The sequence below is a fragment of the Egretta garzetta genome, unplaced genomic scaffold (genome assembly GCF_000687185.1).
Source record: "Egretta garzetta isolate BGI_Z169 unplaced genomic scaffold, ASM68718v1 scaffold644, whole genome shotgun sequence".
NCBI lineage: Eukaryota > Metazoa > Chordata > Aves > Pelecaniformes > Ardeidae > Egretta > Egretta garzetta.
The window spans coordinates 248,703-266,354 of record NW_009259452.1 but is presented as its reverse complement, the minus strand read 5'-3'; the positions used below and the strand labels follow the sequence as shown (position 1 = coordinate 266,354).

General features: G+C 45.2%; 1 protein-coding gene across 1 annotated transcript in view; it reads left to right on the top strand.

Moving 5' to 3' along the window:
- LOC104124785 (myosin-1B-like) overlaps positions 1–17,451 on the top strand; it is an 83,793-nt gene extending 66,342 nt beyond the window's left edge. The window contains 18 exon segments of the mRNA XM_035892719.1: positions 2,631–2,873; positions 4,476–4,652; positions 5,315–5,460; positions 5,547–5,637; positions 6,424–6,813; positions 6,906–7,032; positions 7,443–7,561; positions 8,237–8,433; positions 8,932–9,115; positions 10,005–10,170; positions 10,949–11,073; positions 12,905–13,213; positions 13,300–13,503; positions 13,588–13,713; positions 14,881–15,051; positions 16,619–16,723; positions 16,803–16,898; positions 17,308–17,451. Of these exon segments, the coding sequence (XP_035748612.1) occupies positions 2,631–2,873; positions 4,476–4,652; positions 5,315–5,460; positions 5,547–5,637; positions 6,424–6,813; positions 6,906–7,032; positions 7,443–7,561; positions 8,237–8,433; positions 8,932–9,115; positions 10,005–10,170; positions 10,949–11,073; positions 12,905–13,213; positions 13,300–13,503; positions 13,588–13,713; positions 14,881–15,051; positions 16,619–16,723; positions 16,803–16,898; positions 17,308–17,451 (3,120 nt within the window).
- The last annotated feature ends 201 nt before the right edge of the window (positions 17,452–17,652 follow it).

The window sequence follows — 17,652 nt, the reverse complement described above, 5'->3', positions numbered from 1 at the left end:
TGGACCGAGTACTCCAGGTGAGGCCTCACCAGAGCAGAGCAAAGGGGCAGAATCCCCTCCCTTGACTTGCTGGCCACGCTTCTCCTGATGCAGCCCAGGGTACGGTTGGCCTTCTGGGGTGCCAGCACACATTACACACTCATGTCCAGCTTTTCGTCCCTCAGTACCCCCAAGTCCCTCTCGGCAGGGCTGCTCTCGATCCTTTCTTCCCACAGCCTGTATTGATACCGGAGGTTCCTCAGGTGGTCACAAACCTGATCTTTTCTTACAGAGGGAGGGGTTTTACCCTCCCGTTCCCCCTCATGCAATCCATCAACTCGGGAGGGGTGAGGAGAGAGGTTGCCAGTGAGAGACAAAAAAGTTGTTGAGTACCTCAGCCTTCTCCTCATCTGCTGTTACCAGCTTGCCGGTCTCGCTCATCAGCGGGGGTACGCTTTCTTTAACCATCCTTTTCTGGCTGAAATACCTGTAGGAACCCTTCTTGTTATTCTTCGCATCTCTTGCCAAGTTTAGTTCCAGCTGCGCCTTGGCCTTCCTGACCCCATCCCTACACAACCGGGCAGTGTCCCTATACTCTTCCCAGGATGCCTATCTCTGCTTCCACTGCCTGTGCAGTTCCCTCTTCCTCCTTAGTTCGACCAGCATCTCCCGTCTCAGCCATGCCAGTCTCTTCCCTTCTGTGCCTGATTTCTTACACCTAGGGATTGACAGCTCTTGTGCTCTGTTGATCACATCCTTAAAGATCTGCCAGCTCTGTTCTGTTCCCCTGTCCCTGAGGACCGTTTCCCAGGGAGTCCTTCTCACTATCTCCTTGAGGATCTGGAAGTTTGCTTTTCTAAAATTCAGGGTCCTGACTATACTCTTTGTTCTTCCCATTTCCCTCAGGAGCGTGAACTCTACCGGTGCCTGATGCATTCAAAAAATCTGCTGGATTGCCTACAGGTTGCTGTGTTGGTTTTCCAGCAGATGTCAGGGTGGTTGAAGTCCCCCACTAGGACAAGAGCCTGTGAGCGCGAAGCCTCTTGGAGTTCAAGGAAGAAGGCTTCATCAGTCAGCTCCTCTTGATCTGGCGGCCTGTGGTAGACACCAACCACCAGGTTCCCTTTGTTGCCTCTCTCTCTGATTCTTACCCATAAGCTTTCGATCTGCTCATGGCTATTCTTCAGGGACAGCTCTTCACACTGTAATGATTTCTTGATGTAAAAGGCAATGCCTCTACCTCTCCTTCCTCGCCTGTCCCTTCTGAACAGCCTGTAGCCATCAATAGCTACATTCCAGTCGTGGGATTCATCCCACCAAGTTTCCATAATGGCAATCTTTTGACAAGAGTCTGGCATTGCTTCAAGCACCAAGGCTGTACCTGTGCATGCTGAAGATCAGATTCATCACCTGAATCCTTCTTCAGAATTTTGACTTAAACTGACCCAGTTTTCTGAGTTTCTTTGTACCCTTCTTGGTACTTCATGCTCTGTTCTCTAGAATCCATCTAGTTTACAACCATTGGAGGCTTCACTTTAACGCCTTCACGTATGGTAAGCAAAAAAAAAAGCAAGCAGCCCAGGTTTAACTAGGTTAACTAACTTCCAGGTTAGGATGCCTTTCCAAGCACTCAGATTTCATATTTTAGAACATAAAATAAGTCCTAACCTATGATCATTGCCCTCAAGTGTGCTGACTCTTTCTCAACTCCCAGTTTCTCACTGTTTCATTACTGGAAGAGTCCTTGCTGTCTCCTCCCTAAGTCCCATTTCCTGGGGGAATTTATATCAACCCTGCTTGAAGGATTCCTCAATCACCATCTTCTCCAAGTATGTCCTCAGAAGATGGACACTCACTAGCCATGATTTTCAGTGCATCGTGGGCTTCAGTCAGAATCTGAGAGAGAATTAAACATACCAGCTTCTGTTACTGCAGTGATGGCTTCTAGACGTAACTCTTCTGGGAGGCAACAGACACCTTTTCTGGTATTCTGCCTAGAATACATCATAGTAGCATAAATTTAGACAAAATTTTATTGGTTAATAGTGTGTCTCAAAATGTTAGTTATAGTAAAAGTTGCAGGCTACAATTTAGGTCGAGTTTGACCCTGTCTTGATAAGGGAGAGGTTAGAGCATGACAGGAGCAAGGTTAGTCTCATGTGAATAAAGTGGGAGAATAAGTTTGGGAAGAGACAGTCTGACCTGTGTCATTAGATTTGGAGGAGTTTACTAAAGATAGAATCGTCCAACACCCTATGACAGATGACTTTGAAATGCTATATATTTTACAAATCCACGTCTAAGATCATGCTTCCATGAAATCCAGCTTGCTCCCCACCTATTTACCTCACTGACCCCTTGCAGGCTCCTTGTTATGAGTGAACCCTGTGATTCTATTGCATGGTATTGCAGTCACACCATCTGACCAGCTGAAAGGGAGTGTCTCTACCCTGGGATTACAGTTCACTTACTTAGCCATGACTGAGCAGGATGATTTCCTCACAATCTAACCCTGTGCCTTACTGTGATTTGCATAGGAACTTCTGCCCTGACTTGTGTAATCTGTTTCCTGGAGATGGGACTTGAACAACATATGTTGTGTTTTGTGATTATTATAATAAATATAACATGCCTTCAACATGTTCTGACAGGAGAGTGAAAATCTAGCCGATGCTGAAGAGAGATGTGAAGGACTCATCAAAAGTAAAATCCAGCTGGAAGCTAAAATTAAAGAACTAAGTGAAAGAATGGAGGATGAAGAGGAGACAAATGCTGAACTGACAGCAAAGAAGAGGAAACTTGAAGATGAGTGCTCTGAGCTGAAGAAAGATATTGATGATCTTGAACTGACTCTGGCCAAAGTGGAAAAGGAGAAGCATGCAACAGAGAATAAGGTGAGAGAGGAATCTGGGAAATTATTCTTCCCCAGACAGTTTTCAGTTTTGTGGGAATGTGCAGTCATTCCTAAGTGCTCTGAATGGAAGTGATGTGTGCCCAGGGCATAGGAGGGAGGCATTGCCACTTAATCACCTGTGACAGAAAACTTTTTGTTAAAATTATAACTTCCTCTAGGGAAAAATGTATTTTTTGTGACAGTTCAAAAAGAGTTAAGGGGTTGTTATGGTGCTTGATAGAGAATTTCCATATTTGGCTATTTGCAGTGATAAGGAACCAGTGTATTTGTGTCCCCTGTGGATAATGGAGGACCAGTGACTTGTGAGCACAGAACGGTTATGCTGGTCCTTTCTCACATGCATTGAGGAGAACGGATTTGGTAGATGTCAAATGTTTTCATATAATTCTCTTATATTTAAGAAGCCCAGGTCTCAGCTAGGCTGGACATCCTTTCCTTCCATTGACTTGATGATACGATGAGAGTTCTTCCTGACTTCTAAGGTTCAGACTGTCAGTGTAGCGAGGAGAGTCTGTATCAGGCAGTCACTAACTCATTTGTCTCCCAGTAAAAGCACAGGTCTCTTCACATACAACTCAACAATCAATGTGAAGAAACAGAATCGGGATATATATGTTAGAATTCAAAAGCCCATGTCTGTGGTGACTGTTCAGTCCTGCTGTGGAAACAATACTAGCAGAGATGTAATTACAGCCTTGAGGTTCCCTTCACTGCCATCACTGAGAACAACGCTGGATCCTAAGTTTGCAATTATGGATATGTTGGATATTTCTAGACTAATACCTTGAGAAAATCTATCTGGTGCTGGGTTTTAGAATGAGAGAGTGTTTTATCAGACATCAGGGCCATATAGCTAAAGCACTTGGCAGCATGGACTTTCCTTATCCCTACTGTCAGGCTTTCCCATCCGAATGAGACAAATGGGAAGCAAGGGACAGGCAGGCTAATGCACAGCACCTGATGCATTTGAGATGAGGTGTTAGTGTGCAGTGCTCCACTGAAGTACAAGGAATAAGTTTCCAAGATGAAGCTAGCAGAGCTGGTGTGTCCAGCAGCCGTTGGAAGCTCATGCCCTAAATCTGTGATCACCTGCTCCACGGGCATAGGGGTCTTTGCCATGTTATTATGTTCCTTTCACATTTATGGAAAACTTAATATATCTTTGGCTATGCTTGGCACTTGATAATATCTTTTTAAAGAACCTCACTTGCTGAGAATTTACAGCTGTTTGCCTAGCGAATATATCATAGGCAGGAAATACGTTTTTTGAGCAAGGCAACTCAGAGGCCTTTTATCAATCCCAGTGGGAAAAGCTTGCAGAGGCAAGTGAAGATTTAGCACATGTTCCACTATAGAATTCATCAGGATAGGGATGGTAGTCAAAAAGAACTAAAGCAAGAATTTCCACCATTGCAGGACCAGAGAGGTGTGACTGTCAGGTATGGCGCTTGTTGCTATCCTCATTATGAATGATAGAGACTTTCTGTGGAGGGCAAGATTTTGCAAGAGTGCACTCACTGTATTCTCATTCTGTTCTTTCTCAAAGCACTCCCTCATAGTATGAATGTTGGCTGTCTAACAGGTTAAGAATCTTACTGAAGAGATGGCAGCTCTGGATGAAAATATTTCTAAACTTACTAAGGAGAAAAAGGCCCTCCAGGAAGCCCACCAGCAGACACTGGATGACTTGCAAGTTGAGGAAGACAAAGTCAGCACACTCACCAAAACCAAGACCAAACTGGAGCAGCAAGTAGATGATGTAAGAAAAAGTTCTTGGCTTGTGTAGGTGGATGCTCTGATGGATTAGAAGAGACTAGAACTCTGTAGTTGGGAGTACCAGAAACAGCTAAAGCAGCCAAGCCAGCTCTAATAATTTCAGCCAATAAATCATTGCCAGTTGACAGGGTACTGTGTGATCCAGTACATCTGTCATCTTTCCCTGCCTATTTAAACCATCTTCATCACTGGGTATTTCAGCATTGTAGACTTCTGTGCCCCATTTTAACCAGTTAGCTGGAGCAGTTTGAAGTTTGCTGCAGTTATTTGTGGTCTCTTACTGTGTGGTGTGGATATACTCCAGCAAGTTATCAACACCAGGAATTTGTCAATATTTAGCAGTATATACCCTAGAAACTGCAGCCACTGGAAAATTTGAATTTATGTATTTTTTAAAAACTTGTATTTCAACTTCAAAAACTTGCATTTGAACTGTGTGCAGCCAAGCTGTGGACAGCTTAAGATCTGAAACCAAATCATACTTCCCCATCTTGCAGTGAGAGCATGGTGGAGATGAGAGGTATATACAGGATCTGATTGTTTTCTCTATTCATCAATTTACAAGTCTAGTTAGATTTTCCAATCAAGAGTAGTTACTGTCAAAGTACAATTTATGTGTTTCAAAGTATGTTTTGTGTGTTTTAGCTTGAAGGATCTCTAGAACAAGAGAAGAAACTGAGAATGGACCTTGAGAGAGCTAAGAGAAAACTGGAGGGAGATCTGAAAATGTCTCAGGATTCCATCATGGATCTGGAAAATGATAAGCAACAGATGGATGACAGGCTAAAAAAGTATAGCACTGACTTTTTAAGGTCTGAATTATAAAATTCAGATTTTATCTGAACTGTATTGAATTTGCATTCTTGTTCTTTGACAGAAAGGATTTTGAAATTAGCCAGCTGCAAAGTAAAATTGAAGATGAGCAGGCTCAAAGTTCTCAGCTGCAAAAGAAAATCAAGGAGCTTCAGGTAAAGTCTAAGAGTTACTGATATTTTCAGTAGCTGAGACAAAGTTCCTTAGAATTAATCAATATTTCTTCTTATACTGTTCTACAAAAGTAGTTTTTCCTACATATGAATAAAACAATTACCATGGATTCTGGGTGCTGTTCCCATCTCAGGGCACTTTTACAGAAGCTCTGGCCCCTCATCATACATAACTTTGTAAGAAATTTCTTAAGTGAAGCTTGTGTCAGGCTTTGAAAATGGATCAGGTACTGAGTTATAACAGTAGTGAAGCCACTGAGTATTACTTCTCTAAGAAAACAGTAGAATGTGACATGAACTGTCACAATTGGGACAGAGATCACCTTCTAAATGCAGCCCCAGGAAGACAGTTCTCTTCAGTGCCATTATCCCATGGTTGCTCATCTCAAGGTTCCTCTTGTTTGCTGATGGAGAGAGGACGCTGCTTTGTTTTGGCCTGACCTTTGGGAAATTTCTAAGAAACTCACATTCCTTTACAGTTTCCAGTGACACATTCCCTATTTCCTCAGAAAGGTGCAATACTAGATCCTTCATAACACAATAAATCCATTCTGAGCTATAACATAAAAAGAAATATCAGATGTTTGTATTCACTGTTGTTCCCAAACTGAATATTGCGTGTCCTAGGACACAATTCAATGAAACTTCTAGTGGTGCTTCCCTCTCTATGTTGATACAAATGGATGTGAATATTTGCTCTTTATTCCTTAATGATAATTTTAAATCTGTCTATTCAGAAGCCCTCATTTAACCAATTTACTTTCACAGGCTCGAATAGAGGAATTGGAGGAAGAAATTGAGGCTGAACGTGCAATCCGTGCAAAGACTGAAAAGCAGCGAGTTGACCTCTCGAGGGAGCTAGAGGAGATCAGCGAGCGCCTGGAAGAAGCAGGAGGGGCGACCGCAGCTCAGATAGAGATGAACAAGAAGCGTGAGGCAGAATTTCAGAAGATGCGTCGTGACCTCGAAGAGGCCACGCTGCAGCATGAAGCCATGGCTGCCACTCTGCGGAAGAAGCATGCGGACAGCACAGCTGAGCTTGGGGAGCAGATCGACAACCTGCAACGAGTGAAGCAGAAGCTGGAGAAGGAGAAGAGTGAGCTGAAGATGGAGATTGATGACTTGGCCAGTAACATGGAGTCTGTCTCCAAAGCCAAGGTTGCTGCACAGGAAGAAACATTTCTCATCACTACCATTGTTTTTCCGAACAATTAGATGAGCTGAAGGATATGTTTTCTGTCTCTTAACAGAGCAATCTGGAAAAGATGTGCCGAGCTCTCGAAGACCAGTTCAGTGAAGTCAGAACCAAAGATGATGAGCATATGCGATTAATCAATGATCTGAACACACAGAAAACACGCCTGCAGACTGAGAATGGTGTGTCCCTAGATGAACTGTAATACTCATCTGCCAAATATAATTTCTGAATATTTCTGTATTTTCTAATATATTCATCACTGGGTGATCTGAACAAAACTCAGACTTGGAGAAATTCCTCCTGGTGGCAGTCATAGAAATTCCACCCAAGGAATCACAAAGCCAAACCAAAAGAAGCACTGTCAATCAAAATGAATGAGTGTGTGTGTGGTCAGTTCATCCCCTTTCCTTTGATGCCAGTACAACGTTTCTCTTTGATAGCTTTTTCCTGCTGGTGGGAATGAAATTGCTACTCTCCCTTCATTTTACCACATTATGTCTTGTAATCACCTTCCACATGGCTAGCTCTTCTCATTCGTACATTTTACATCTCATATCTATGTCTAAAAGAATAAATGTTTTCTTGCTAGGTGAACTTGCTCGGCAGCTGGAGGAGAAGGAGTCCTTGATTTCGCAGCTGACTCGAGGCAAACATGCTTTCACTCAGCAGACAGAAGAGCTGAAGAGGCAACTAGAGGAAGAAAATAAGGTGACTTGTTTTAATTTGTACCAACAAGTTGTAAAATACATCGATGACCTAAAACAATAAATGAGATTTCTCCTCAGAGAACAGTGAAACTTTTGAACTTTGCCTTGGAGTATAACACAGAAAAGAGACATTTAAAATGAAATAAGGAAGGCAGTTTAAGTCCCTCTCATCATGCTTTCTGAAGTTCAAAAACGTGAGAGAATTGAGTGAAAATAGCTCTGTGTGGATACCTTGTGCTACAGGAAATCCCCGAGGCAGAGAAAACAGGAGCAGACAAAAGAAGGGTGCAGGCATACCCAGGGTTAGACATGACAGAGCAGTTCAAAATTTCTTCCACCTTCAGATAAACACCAAATTCTACCTGAAAAGCTTACCGGGAAACTTGAGAAATAATTCCCACCTTGTCTGTTGCTGGATTTCTTGTGTCTGCCTGAAGCACTTGGTGCAGATGTGTTTGGGAGGCAGCAAGCCAGACAACATGGACAAGCACCTGGTCATGTTTAACAGCATCAAGCCTGAAACAGAGTCCCTAATGCGATTCACTTTGCTCCTTCTATTACTCTTGCAACTGTTGCACATGGGCAGTGACATGTGGAGATTTTATCAAAATACAGTAAAAAAATCCTTGCAAAAATTGTTAATGTTTTGACAATTTGTATTATTTTAACTACCCAGGCCAAGAGCGCCCTGGCCCACGCCTTGCAGTCTGCGCGCCACGACTGTGACTGGCGCGGGGAACAATATGAGGAGGAGCAGGAAGCCAAGGGGGAGCTGCAGCGTGCCCTGTCCAAGGCAAACAGCGAAGTAGCCCAGTGGAGAAACAAATACGAGACGGATGCTATCCAGCGCACAGAGGAGCTGGAGGAGGCCAAGTACGTGGAGGGATGGAGCAAGTAGAAGGATATTTAAGTATAAGTGTGAGAAGGAACTGGAGGAAACCGGAATATGCTTGTAGTGGGGATATGCAGAGCAGCATGCTTTGTAATGTGTTAGGAGTGAAAAGGGGAGTTTAAAGGAGGAGGAGGAGTACAGGCTTATGAGTGTCTACAGGAAGAATTCCAGTGCATTAACCATGGTGTTAATCACAGCAGTTGAAAAATCACATTCTTTACACTGCCCATATTGAAAGTGTGTTTCTGGATCCTCTCCACATTGGTATAGCTCACCCCTTTGGTACGTGCTCTCCCAGCCTGTGCACCACTCCAACGTGCTGGCTCATCCAGGCTCCTACCAATGGTCTCTGTTCACACCACCACAGCTTTCTATGTCGCTCTCTCTGCCCATTTCTCCCATGACAAACTCCCTTGCCATCCATTTCCTGAGAACATCAGAATTTTCTTTCTCTCAGCACCGATTGTCTCATCCTGCAGAAAGAAGCTTGCTCAGCGCCTGCAGGAGTCAGAGGAGCAGACTGAGGCTGTCAACTCAAAGTGTGCTTCACTGGAGAAGACCAAGCAGAGGCTGCAGGGGGAAGTGGATGACCTCATGATCGATGTGGAGAGGTTGAACGCAGCCTGCGCAGCATTTGATAAAAAGCAGAAGAATTTTGACAAGGTTCATTCAAAGAGCCTGACAGATCTGAACATCATTAGACATTTGATAGGCCAGGCCAAATTCTGAAATTATGAAAATTCTGAGCTCACAGTAAGATAAATCACATTTTACCCAAAGCACAGCTATGGTGAGGAGCCCACAATGGGACATATAGTAATGATAAAGTCACAGTGAGTAACCCCAGATGACCACAGCAAACAGCAAAGTAGCTTTCTGACAGTTTTAAAAAGCATGAAGTCTTTGTGAGGGGGATTGGGAGGTTCCATATCTAGTCTTTGATCAAGCAAATGGAGCAAGTATTCACATGCAAGATAAAAAGCCCTGGCTTTCACCTTTTGCTGGTCTGCCAGCCTTGTATTGGGGTTAGGCAGCCTCAGACTCCTTTACAGAGTTCCTGCCTTTAATAACATTTAAAAGAATCAACACTGTTTAACCAAGTGATGTTGCACAGTTCTGTGCCTGAATGCCCAGTAGCCTTGTGTGCGTGAATTAGGTGAATGTGCTAAAGAAGATGCCCTGCAGGGTTGTGGTATCAAACAAGACAGTCTGCAGAACATCGTCTTTCTTTGGGGGCTGAATGCAAGGCCACTGGCTCCTGCAATAATAAAAAAGCTCACACAGCCTCATTCAGAGTAACCACATTGTGTCCAGGCTGGTGTCAAACCTAACTCCTGCCTGAGAGCTTGGGGTATGCTGGCTGAAGAGGACAATTTAAGTAGCTTCCACCAAAACAGCCAGAGTATGTATCACAGTGAATTGATTGTTACGGGCAGGGAACAGTCCAAAGCAAAAGATTGTAAGACAGGCCATGCCTCTTGGGTTCTTGTCCTGTAGAAGTGCAGACGGGAGTGCTGCAGAAGGGGTCATTCTTATGCTCCTGTCACTGCAGGTCGTGGCTGAATGGAAGCAGAAGTACCAGGAGAGTCAGGCTGAGCTGGAAGCTGCCCAGAAGGAGTCTCGTTCTCTTAGCACTGAGATCTTCCGGATGAAGAATGCCTATGAAGAAATGCTTGATCAGGCTGAGACTGTCAGACGGGAAAACAAGAACCTCCAGCGTAAGTCTCTCTATTGGTTGGGATCCACCATGAGTCCTAAGATGCTTCCATGTTTCTGGGCTACTAGAGTTCTGCCTCTTCCCAGGGTTCTGTTCTTTATGATTTTCCCACAAAGCTCAGGTTAGGCAACTTTCTTTCCTGGTCAGCTGATCACAGTCACCTGTAAGCACATGCCTACAGCTCATCGCAGCATCCTACTTCCTCCCTCATACCATAATAATCCCAGTCATGGATACGGACCAAATTAACTGGATGGACAGAAATTATGATAAAACCAGATACTCATTTTTTTCAGATTACTTCAGCCACTGACATTAGAAAAAAAATCTGGAGGGCTGTTGTCTGTCTCCTGATTATTAGAGGACCATGCAGCTGTGTCACAACAGATTGGCATTTAATAAGCAAGCTAACGGTATAAAGAAAATGCAGCTCAGTTCCTTTTTGTGAGCTGAACGGTCCCCGGGGAATATCTGAGGATAAAGACAGGAGGCAGCCAGGACTGTCTCTGGGGATGTAATTTCACTGCACAGAGGAAGTCGACATTATTCTCTGAGCTCACTCCAGTCGGGACCTCTCATTTTCACATTGCACACTGAGCTGGAAATAGCGGGTAATCAGAAATAAAGATTGCACATGTGACAAGACCTATTATTTCTCCTCACTGCTGCATCACGTTACATCATTCTCTCTTACATCACTCCCATCGCCACACAGCAATTGCAGGTGCCATTGACAACATTATCTAAAGAGAGTCGAGTGTGTGTTTTCTGTGTTGCAGAGGAAATTTCTGATCTGACTGAACAGATTGCTGAATCTGGAAAAGCTAATCATGGGCTGGAGAAAGCAAAGAAGCAAATTGAGCAAGAAAAGTGTGACCTTCAAGCAGCATTAGAAGAAGCAGAGGCAAGTGTCTTGAATCAGGGGGCTTGTTTTTAGAAAGATCATGAATGGAGAAAATTTGGAGATTATATATTCCTGTTGATCCTGATACCATCACAAAGGTGCAGGACGAGAGCACAGGCACACCGAATAGCTTAGGGACTGCTCCTCTCCCTCACCCATGTGGCATTCCTTGCTGTGCCATCATGCACAAAAACACTCAGTCCCAGACTAAAATTGAGCTCATTTGGCACCACCTGTTTGAATTTGCTCCTGTGAAAGGCTGAAGAAATGTCATTTGTATTTCAAAACTCTGACAATTTTTGTTTTCTAGTCAAATTAATCATGGATTTTTTCAGAGCAGGTCTAATCCGTACCTAAAAGTCTTCTCAATGTCACCTCCTCTTCAAAGAAAGCTGAACACTGAAGATAACTAAGATTGTATCTCTTCAGTTCCTCCCCTTTCAGTGCATAGGAGTCAGTAAGACATTCCATGATTTCTCAGTCTTCCTTAGTGTCTTTGGCTACCCCTCAGCTCTTCGTAACTTTAAATCTTACTTTTTTCCTGATCCATGCCAGATTGCAGCTCTTTCAGTTCCCTCTTGTCTAGATTCTGCCTTTTGTCCCCTACCTGCCCTGATGATCTCTTGGAAAAGCTTTTATGACTTCTGTATGATCATACCTGATTCTCCACAAAATGTCTTTGAGACAATTTCATGGAGCTGCCCATGGTGTACCTAGAGCATAGCTCAAACACAGAGACACAGTATTAACTTACGTTGGAAAGGATCTCTGGAGGTCTTTAGTCCAACCTCCTGCTCAAAGCAGGGCTAACTTCCAAGCTATATTAGGTTGCCCAAAGCCTTGTCTAATTGGTCCTTAAAATTTCCAGGGATGGACAACCTTTTCAAATGAAGTATCACTCTCATGGGAAAACATTTTTATCCTTGTATGCAGTCAGGATTTCCCTTGTATCAACTTTTGACTGTTGCCTTTTGTCTTTTTGCTGTCCACCACCAAGAAAAGCCTCACCTTATTTTCTCTGTAACTCCCCTTAGGTACAAAAAGAAATAAAAAACAACTGACACATCTCTAATCTTTAGGTTTCACTAGATGGGCGGGCAGTAGAAGCAAGAGTTATAGTGGCCATGCAAATATGCAAATCCATCTGCTCTGATTTATGCATCTAAATGTCATCAGTCTAACCCTGGATTAGTCACTATAAGTTCATTCTAAAATCAAAAAGGAGAAACAGGCATCTCTGGAGGGTCTGTTCTTAAAAGGGATGCCAAGGCTGCATCAACTGGTTCATTCTCTGGATGTGCTTATTTCTTCCCACTGGTTGTAAAGACCCAGCCTTGGGCTTTTAACTCCTAGGCATCTAAAGCTAGAGGATAGGCGTATCAAAGGGAAAAGGCCGTACAGAAAGGGAACGTGCCCACACAGTCACTGGGGTGGGACTAAGTGCAGAGCCCCTAAGCAGCAGAATTCAACATGGAGATGCAAGAGAAGGCAAGCTGCTGCTGAGCATGAAGCTTGGCTGTCCTGTTTCATGTTTGCATGTGTTCTGTTATCTCTGCAGTGTCAACGTAGCCCTCGGTGCCCAGACCTTGTGATATTGGAGGCATTTTCCTAAGGAGTCTTATTCCTAAATCACTGATTAATATCCAACTGAGGTACAATGACTCCTGTGTATGGGACTAGCAGTCAGCTCTTTCAGTGCTAGGCCTTTTCTAAAGGTCCACAGCAAGGCAAATATATCTGCATTACTGGCTAGAAAGTGTCAAAATTCTGCATGGGCATTTCCCAGTAATGGACACTAGAGAGACAAATGATATTATTTCAACCCTTCCAGGGCTCTTTAGAACATGAAGAAGGAAAAATCTTACGTGTTCAGCTGGAGCTGAACCAGGTGAAGTCAGATGTTGATAGAAGGAGTGCAGAGAAAGATGAGGAAATTCAACAGCTGAAGAGGAATCACCAGAGGGTATTAGAGTCTATGCAGACCACGCTGGATGCTGAGATCAGAAGCAGAAATGATGCTTTGAGGCTGAAAAAGAAGACGGAGGGAGACCTGAATGACATGGAAATACAGCTGAGCCATGCCAACTGTCAGGTAGCAGAGACACAAAAGCACCTCAGAGCTGTGCAAGGGCAACTCAAGGTAGGGACCACAAGGGCTACTGTCCCACACATCTTTGCCACCCACTCTGCTTGCCTCTGAGCCTCATGGTGCTTTCACCTTCAAAGGATTCACAGCTCCATTTGGATGATGCTTTGAGAGAGAATGACGACCTGAAGGAGCAGCTTGCTATGGTAGAGCGCAGGAACAATCTGATGACAACAGAAATGGAGGAGATGAGAGCTGCTATGGAGCAGACAGAGCGAGCCCGGAGGGTTTCTGAGCAGGAGCTGACGGATGCCAGTGAGCGAGTGCAGCTTCTCCACTCCCAGGTATTTGGTGTCTCCTTTACAGTAGGCATGCGGGAGTGGCATGAAATGGTGCAGGAATGACCTCTCTTCTGACTGTCCCAACAGAACACAAGTCTCCTCAACACCAAGAAGAGACTGGAAGTGGACATTACTCATTTACAGAATGAAGTCGAGGACAGCATTCAGGAAGCCAGAAATGCAGAGGAGAAAGCAAAGAAAGCCATCACAGATGTGAGTCCTCTTGCTCACCCCTCTTCCCTTTTATACTACTGTGGTCACTTACACTTTAGAAAGGCAGCAATCAGGCAGAGGAAAACCAAGTCTGCAACATAGGAACAGGAAATATTGGTGATGCACAATCCCCCCCACATGGGCCTCCCGCAGCCTCTGCCCTGCTGCTTGCCACAGAAGACCACTTCAGTCCAGGTCCCCTATTCACATTCTGCCAACAGCCTGTATTGAAGAGGCATCCTGTCTCCGCTTGTCCATCCCCATATTCTCTTTTGCTTCCAGGATAAGTGTAATAGACCAGATAGAACAGACAGTGGCAAAACTGCAGTAGGAACAGAGTAGTCTGAAACAAGTCCTGTTATGACACAGCCCAGAAAAGCAGAAATTACGACTAAAATGAAGCATGCTGCTATACAAATGTTAGACATGTAATAAATAAAAAGAGAGAATAGATATGTTTCATTTAAACAAGGCTATGGTTCCAAAGCATCAGAAGAAACAAATCGTAAAGACTATCTAGGAAAGGTATATGGAAATGAAACAGAAAACGGTTAAACTATTGCATCAGGTCACGGTGTGCTGGGCCCTGAAGTCCTGTGACTAGTTTTGGTTGCCCGTCCATGGCAGTGCTGCAGGCTTCCCCCGGCCCTCTCTGCCCTGTCATGCTGGTGACAGCTATCTATCCCAGCCTCTGAGGATCTCAGCAGGCACAAGCTTTCATTGTAGTTCAAGGTACTCAGGTTAATTTCATTGACAAAAACTGCGTAGGAGTCTGACTCTTTGGCAAGTCTAGGTAAGAAACAGCCAGATATTCAAAATCATTTGGGAGCCCCGAGATGCGGAGTGCTGGCTGGTGATGCTTTCAGGATGCCCCTCATTTCCACTGACTTAAAAAATGAAACTTTGGCACTGAGTCATTTGCATGCCTCAATTATCTTTTTCTTGTCGTCAACCTTGCCCATTCCCCAAGGCAGAGTAGTTTTAGAAGAACAGATACTGAGGAACAGTGATCCCCTTCATATGACAGACCCCCAGCAAAGCCACAGGCACTGACTGGGAATGTGGAGAGCCGTACACCAACGTGAAGCTGGGCACTGCTCCCAGGGAGAGCGCAGAACTGCCAGGGATGGGGAGGCACATTTGTAACATAACTGTGCACTACAACAGGCAGCCCTGATGGCAGAAGAGCTGAAGAAGGAGCAGGACACCAGCGCCCACCTGGAGAGGATGAAGAGGAATCTGGAACAGACAGTGAAGGACCTGCAGCTCCGTCTGGATGAGGCCGAGCAGCTGGCACTGAAGGGTGGAAAGAAGCAACTCCAGAAACTAGAGGCGAGGGTATGGTGAAGGCTAGGGGAGGCTACAGTCAAGTTCCTGAGTGGGCCCTTGATTACTGGAAGCTTTTGGGAAGGTTACAGCAGGGATAACCTCAGGTATATCCAGCAGGTTTGATGACAGTTACACTGAGTAATTGAACATTGCACTGTGGGTGAGGAACTTGAGAATGACTTCATAAAAATTGAGTGGGCAAAAATGGTGGCAGATGAACATCAGGGTAGACATGTATGGTAACTTATCTAGGGAAAAATAATTTAAAACGTACATGCTTGGGGATGAACTTGGAACTGGCAATTACAGCTCAGCCAGGAGGTCCATGATAGGCCTCAGAAACTGTTCAATGTGCAATAGAAGCAAAAACCCAAAAGAGAAAAAATTTGGGGCTTCATTATGAAAGGCACTGAGAACATGACAGAGAGCATCACTTGCCACCGTATTAAATGTACCACATGCAGTTCTGGTCTATGCAACTCCAGAAGGACCTGACAGGGAATGGCAGCTGAGTGGGTGGCCCCTTACAAGGAGAGGCAGGCAAGGCGAGCACTCCTCCCTCTGGAGAGGAGATGGCTGAGGGGGATGTGACCAGAGTCTACAGAACCATGACAGCAGTGACCACGATGTGTGCTGAATGGTTGGTCATCAAAGCACACAATGTGAGATGTATGGACAGATAATGCAGATCAGGAGATCTGCTCCCGGAGATCAGTTTAAAAGAAATAAAAGGAAGCACTTTAGAGAGTGGGCAGTGAAATTCTGGAACCTGCTGCCATAGGAGGCTGCAGAGGCAGCTGATAGAAGGGTCAGAAAGGGATTAGAAACCAGCAGGTTTACAGACGTACTCAAGGGAACAGGCACAGGTACGCCACCTTACACCTCTAATCTAGTGACTGGGGATGCTGGACAAGTGTGCGGGGAGCAGACAGCGGTCGGGTGTCCATGCTGTCCCTGAGCAGTAAATGCTGCTGCACCCCCCGAGGCAGAGCACCGGGTGTGAGGGACCATTGGCCTGACGCACTGCACTCTGCAACTGTTCCTGTTCCAAAATGCAGCACAACTGACTGGCAGTTAGGTGCTCTTGGCTTTGAAAAGAAATACCCACACAGAAATAAAAACATTGCTGTCCAGGTTTTGCTTATATACACTGCAGAAGAGGCATGGAGCTATGGGAGGCTGTTAAAGACTGTTCATGAGGATGAGTTGGGCTGGAAGATTACAAACGGAACAGATTTTCCCCATTTACCTGATGAACATTGACAGAACCCTCCCTTCCCTGTTTCAGTTTCCTCTTCTCTGACAGGCTTAAGCCTAATTTTGTTTATAAATGCCCCAGGTATGCACAGCAAAGTTCCTTCTATAAATAACTATGGATTCCCACACTGCATCACTGCTAGTACAGCATGGTGAGCAGCTTTTAGCCAGTCTAGCCCCAAGGAGCCACTGCGGGATGCTGTCCCGTGCTGTTGCTTTCTCTGCAGCCTTAGCCCGCAGAACCCTGGCTCCTGGGACCCTACAGCAGCATCAGCCCTTCTTGGCAGCTTGCTGTCTTCACCATGGTACTGTGTTTCAGATTAATGAGTTAGAAAATGAGCTGGATGCTGAGCAGAAGCGAGGAATAGAGTCGCTGAAAGGTGCTCGCAAGTATGAGCGAAGGCTGAAGGAGCTCACTTACCAGGTATTTAAAGCCCTCCGCCCTCTCACATGCAACGCCTTGGGCCATCTTCCATGGCCAACTTGATTTTCACTTCCCACAGTCTGAAGAGGATAAGAAGAACATTCTCCGGCTCCAGGACCTGGTGGACAAGCTTCAGCTAAAAGTGAAAGCGTACAAGAAACAGGCTGAGGAAGCTGTGAGTGCAGGACTCTCTTTAAATCTTTGTGGGCCCTGGGTGGTGAGTTCCAAAAGGTCTGGGCTCCTGAGTTCACTAAAATAACTGAGTATCAGTTTGATAGGGCAGGTATGGCCTCTGCCTTTGAATATTCCTTACCTGGTAAAGACTTGTGGCTCACAACACAGTGGGCACTTCTGGAGCCACACAAGCCAACTTTCCCAGCTGGGACTGGGCAGGCCCAACCATTCTGCCCACAGCTGAGCGTTCCTATGGTTGACAGTACTAGACAGAAACGCATGGAGCGCTGGTGATGCGGGGCATAGCTGTGAGGCTAACGAGCAGGTGATGTTACTGTGCTGATTCATTAATGAGAAGAGGGCAACGTCAGGTTGCGTCCATGTCACTGATGTCGCCACATGACTTTCAGGAAGAGCAGGCAAACACCAATCTCTCACGATGCCGCAAGACCCAGCATGAGCTGGAAGAGGCTGAAGAACGGGCTGATATCGCCGAGTGCCAGGTGAACAAGTTGCGAGCCAAAAGCCGTGATATCGGAGGGCAGGTGAGTTGAGAAGAGGGCAACGTCAGGTTGCGTCCATGTCACTGATGTCGCCACATGACTTTCAGGAAGAGCAGGCAAACACCAATCTCTCACGATGCCGCAAGACCCAGCATGAGCTGGAAGAGGCTGAAGAACGGGCTGATATCGCCGAGTGCCAGGTGAACAAGTTGCGAGCCAAAAGCCGTGATATCGGAGGGCAGGTGAGTCGGG